Source organism: Topomyia yanbarensis, chromosome 3 (assembly GCF_030247195.1).
Source record: "Topomyia yanbarensis strain Yona2022 chromosome 3, ASM3024719v1, whole genome shotgun sequence".
NCBI classification, from domain to species: domain Eukaryota; kingdom Metazoa; phylum Arthropoda; class Insecta; order Diptera; family Culicidae; genus Topomyia; species Topomyia yanbarensis.
This window is the reverse complement of record NC_080672.1, coordinates 322,591,258-322,595,924: the sequence shown is the minus strand read 5'-3', so window position 1 is coordinate 322,595,924 and position 4,667 is coordinate 322,591,258. Positions and strand designations below refer to the sequence as shown.

The following is a 4,667-nucleotide window of genomic DNA, read 5'->3' as shown; positions in this document are numbered from 1 at the left end:
GAAAACAACAGTTCAGCTTTATAAATAAACCTTTTCGTTACTGCTATTCAGCTGAGAGAATTATAATAGGAAAATTGTTAAAAAAAGACATTTATTTCAAGTTACACACGCCATCAATCACTTTGGAAGCCATATTCTTTTATTAGTGTTACGCTACAGTTAGAGAAAAATTGTATTACCTTGTTGGATATTATCATATCACGTACCTGGATCCGAACCAGCAACCTGTTGAATACTAGCACTTACCTTACTGTCTGCACCAATCTTGCATACATCGAATGCTTAAGATTTCACCGATGTACCGACAAGTCTAGGCTGCTGAATAGAGTCTGTACAAAGGCTACAGTAGCCTTCCATAGATTTGAGTGAACCTAGTTGGCTTGGGTTCGAATCCCAACCTACGATAATTTTTTTATTTCAATTTTTTTTGAATTAATAATTTTTAGAACATTCGGGAATTTTAAATTAGATAATTTATTTCAAAAATGATGATTATAATCGTTTTTGTTTCCAAGGTGAGGATTTATGGTTGTCACAAAACATTTAGATAAGTAAAAATGGGTGTTATATGAAAGTGGTGGTAACTGAATGATGGATTGAAGTCATTTATAATTCTAAGGTGGCAATCTCCTCAATTTATTTACTACTCCCTGCCAAATGATTTTCTTTGCATTGGCATTTTTTTTTTTTTTTTGGTAAGCGGATGTCGCTGTTCGAATTCAATAGTTTATTTATTTATATCAATTAAGTTCGCCAGCGTGAATAATCATTTCATTGTACCTTTGTTTGCAAGTCGATGGATAGAAAAAAAATCATGGTAACAATGCTGGTGTCAAAAATTTATAGCAACGGTGGAAAAAAAAATTTCTCTTGTGTTCAATATGAGAATATTCATGTTTCACAAGTAAACAGACCGTTTAGAATTAAAAGGTAAATTTACATAAACGAGGGCGCGTGTGATTTGGTAAGCTTGTACATTGAAAAACTGTAAATCGTGTATTTCCCGTGGTGAAAACTCAGTAGATATAAAAAAACTAAATAAACTTTCTTTATTTCTTTATTCATTTATTGATCTATTGCTCCTTAACTGTAATATATGCAAAACATCTCAATTTAAATATACCGAAATAATAAAAAAAATCCTTCACTTAATAGTAAAAAAATATTGTGTGTGTATTGGGACTCGAACCCAGGTCGTTTGCCATTCCTCATGATTTGCTAATCGCGCCAATTTTTGTAGTAGTTACAATTACCTTTGTTAAACACATAATTCAGCTAAAAGTCAAAGGGTGTATAACGGCAAATGTAAAGGTAGAAACAACCTTTTGAAGACATGTAGTGCAGCTTAATGATTAAAGGTAATAGTATTGGTAACAGCATCGTTTATTCAACTCGCAATTCAGTCTAATTAAGATGGTTGAATAAAAGCTTTAATATTGTCGCTATTACATTTATTAGCAGTATAGTTCAGTCTAGTTGGAATTGGCGAATACTGGATTTTCAATAGGCTGAATAAACTGTTAATGTTTAAATAGTTCAGCGAAAGTTTTATTCAGCTTACATAACCTTTAATCTGCTTTAAATCAACACGTAGTCTTATAGTTCAGCTCCTAATGTTTGTTGGGATATGCCCGGTCCCTTATTTATTTAGCCATTAATTGATTACGAAATTCTTTACCTAAGTTCATTAGTACATTATTAAAAATTTAACTGCAAATTGAAATGTCATATTTCGTTGAAGAACTGAATATTGCATTTGGCAAACATGGGTTTCTTCATCACAGTTCTCATCCTCAGTATTTGCTAGATGGATTTTTTTCAGTTGCTTATTGTAATCGATTAATTCCATGAAATAATTGATTAATTGAAGTAAGTGATTAGTATTAAAGTATAGTAAAGAGCGTTGTGTTGTACTTCATTTTAGAATTTTGTTGATGTTAAAGGACCATCTATAAATTATGTATTAAGGGAGACGATGTATAGCAAATTGAAACATGTGGAAGCAGGAGAGTAAGCTAGAATGAGACGTACCATGTTTTTACTAAATACTATAAGGGGAGAGTGAGGACACTTGATCCTTGGGGATATTTGATTCCCTGGCCATATCTTATAATCTATATAAATCTAACGTATATCATTTGGTTTGGAAAAGTTGTGCAATATTTTAGAAAATATGTGTTGATATCCATCTCGAAGATCTTTTTACAAATTTTTTAAACGGTTGTCTGATATCGGCGAACTCATTATATATGAATATTTTCAGGTACGATTACTTTCTAAGGACTTTTGTTTAGAAAAAAACGTTTTTCGAATAAGTAGTTTCACAACACATACAAAAAAATAAATTTTGTTCACCTCATACAATAGGTATCTTTGATCCCTGTAACACTGGGTACACTTGATCCCTATCATTAGCTCTCAAACACTTTCAAAATGTGTAGAAATAGAAAAACATCATTTTCCTAAAGTACCTGGCACTATTAATTGATCTAAAAGGTTTTATCCGTGAATAAATTATGGTATAAGTTACTGAAGGTTGGAGAAGCTAGTTAAACAGCACTGATTTACCGCAAATGCTTGTCTTGACTTTCTACTGTGATTAAAGTATGTCGGGCCTCTAAAAAGATAGTCTAATTAATTAATTTGTCAGGACAGGTGATTAGCTGAACATTCGTGTCTATTAGTCATAGTGTGCTTTGTTTCTTTAGCCCTAATAGGCAGAGGATCAAGCTACCACACGTTTTTACAAAAACCTCGTTTTGACATGATTTTTAAAATTGTTTATATTACTGACAGGGCATAGTATTCGGATTTACATATTATTCATAGCTCTTACAATTCAAATTGACTACAAAATGGCGAGTTCTTCAATTTAAATTTTTATTTCAATGAAAAGTTATGAGAAAAAAACAAAAGTGGGATCAAGTGTACCCACTCTCCCCTATAGTCACCAGTCCTGCGACGAGTCGATGGTAACGATGGATTTAAAATTATTTCCGAATTATATTGCAAGCTCTTGAAAAATGCTACGATTTAAACGTCACCATGGTTGTATCCTGTACACTATCCGTTAATTCTTTTTAATTGACAACAAAATGTGTTTTTAAAGATGAAGGTTTACAGATTAATGTTATCGTGTGCTTTGCTTACACTCAAAATTGCATACAAAATGGCAATAACTTTTTCGAACGTGTAATGAACCCAAAAATAAAAAAATGAGGCGAATTGCACGCCGAACAGCGCTTCGAACATTACTACAGCGAAAAATAGAAGTCGCTATGCATCACTTTCAAGCACCTGTCTGTTGAAGTGGGATTTGCTGAGATTAGATATAGTCTCGACAGTCTCAGAATTCTTCTACGCACCACAACATATTCTTTTAATAACAACTATCTATAACTCTGAAGAGGTTTCTGTATATCAAAGTCTATTATTTATATGGATTGTATCTCACTTGACTATAAAATGCTATTGATTGTTTAACTGAAGCGCCAAAGCTTTATCACTCTTTAATCGAATAACATCGTCTGTTCACCGGAAAAGTTCAATATGCCAACCAAACTCATTTTCATATTTTTTGCAGTGCTAACTTCGGGTAAAGCTCAAGAAATATTTAAGCATTACAAGCTGAAACAACCTTCCACAGTTCTAGGTAACCTGCTTAAAGTAGATGACAACGATTCCAATCGAGTGGTAGGAGGTCACGAAGCAGCTCCGGGTTCAGCTCCGTACCAGGTTTCTTTGCAAGGCATTTTCGGTCATTCATGTGGAGGCGCCATCATCGGTGATGTCTGGGTGCTAACGGCGGCTCATTGTGTTGTTAGTGCGAGACTTTCGCAAATGCGTATCCTTGTGGGAACCAACAGTCTAAGGGTAGGTGGCCAGAAGTATAAAGCAGCCAAGTTCATAGTACACAGTCGCTATAATATACCGAAATTCCACAACGACATTGCTTTGGTTAAACTGGCAACGACATTGCAGTACAGTGATAATATAAAGGCCATCCCATATTCAAAGAAAGATCTTATGGAAAATGCAGTAGTCACATTAACCGGATGGGGTAGAACATCTACGAACGGGCAGATCCCGACTAAACTGCAAACTATTGACTTACGATATGTGGACTATCAGGAATGTAGACGACAGCACGGAAATGCTGTGGGTATTGGACATGTGTGCACGTTCACTCAAGCCGGGGAAGGTTCCTGTAATGTAAGTTGCCCCTTTTCATTAAGTTGGTCGAATGCTAAAGTGTTTTTCCTTCTTTGGCTTTTAAGGGTGATTCAGGTGGTCCCCTAACATACCAGGGTGAATTGGTTGGAATAGTGAACTTTGGGATTCCGTGCGCGAAAGGATACCCGGACGCTTATGCTCGAGTGGCGTACTACCATGATTGGATTCGCACAAATATCAAGAATTATGCATAGTTATAAAGGATATTTGTTGAATTATAGAAGATAAAAATTAGGATATTACCGATTTCAATAAAATAGATATATGTACTGCGTGAGCTAAACTAAGTCATAAGTTTTTATATAAAATATTAGTATTTTTTGATTATGTGATGTAAATTTATAAGCGGTAAAACGTTTACTTTATCTCCATGGTGTTTGCGAGATCGCGAGCGTAAGTGTGCGTGGATGATCGCGAAGGGCTCAAGCGTTTGT

At 34.6% G+C, this 4,667-nt stretch overlaps 1 protein-coding gene across 2 annotated transcripts; it reads left to right on the top strand.

Moving 5' to 3' along the window:
* The first annotated feature begins 2,971 nt into the window (after positions 1-2,971).
* LOC131690063 (chymotrypsin-2-like) lies at positions 2,972-4,458 on the top strand. Of its 2 annotated transcripts, XM_058975541.1 has the most exons (3): positions 2,972-3,595; positions 3,647-4,212; positions 4,278-4,458. In XM_058975541.1, exons 1-3 carry the CDS (start codon positions 3,550-3,552, stop codon positions 4,425-4,427), a joined length of 762 nt encoding a protein of 253 aa, XP_058831524.1. In that variant the 5' UTR covers positions 2,972-3,549; the 3' UTR covers positions 4,428-4,458. The 2 variants fall into 2 exon arrangements, with proteins under 2 accessions (XP_058831524.1, XP_058831523.1); XM_058975540.1 differs by having other exon boundaries at positions 2,972-4,212.
* The last annotated feature ends 209 nt before the right edge of the window (positions 4,459-4,667 follow it).

Coding starts and splice junctions, on each gene's coding strand:
- LOC131690063 (XM_058975540.1), top strand. CDS start 3,550: ATGCCAACCAAACTCATTTTCATATTTTTTGCAGTGCTAACTTCGGGT. Junction 4,213..4,277: donor CCGGGGAAGGTTCCTGTAAT/GTAAGTTGCCCC, acceptor TTGGCTTTTAAG/GGTGATTCAGGTGGTCCCCT.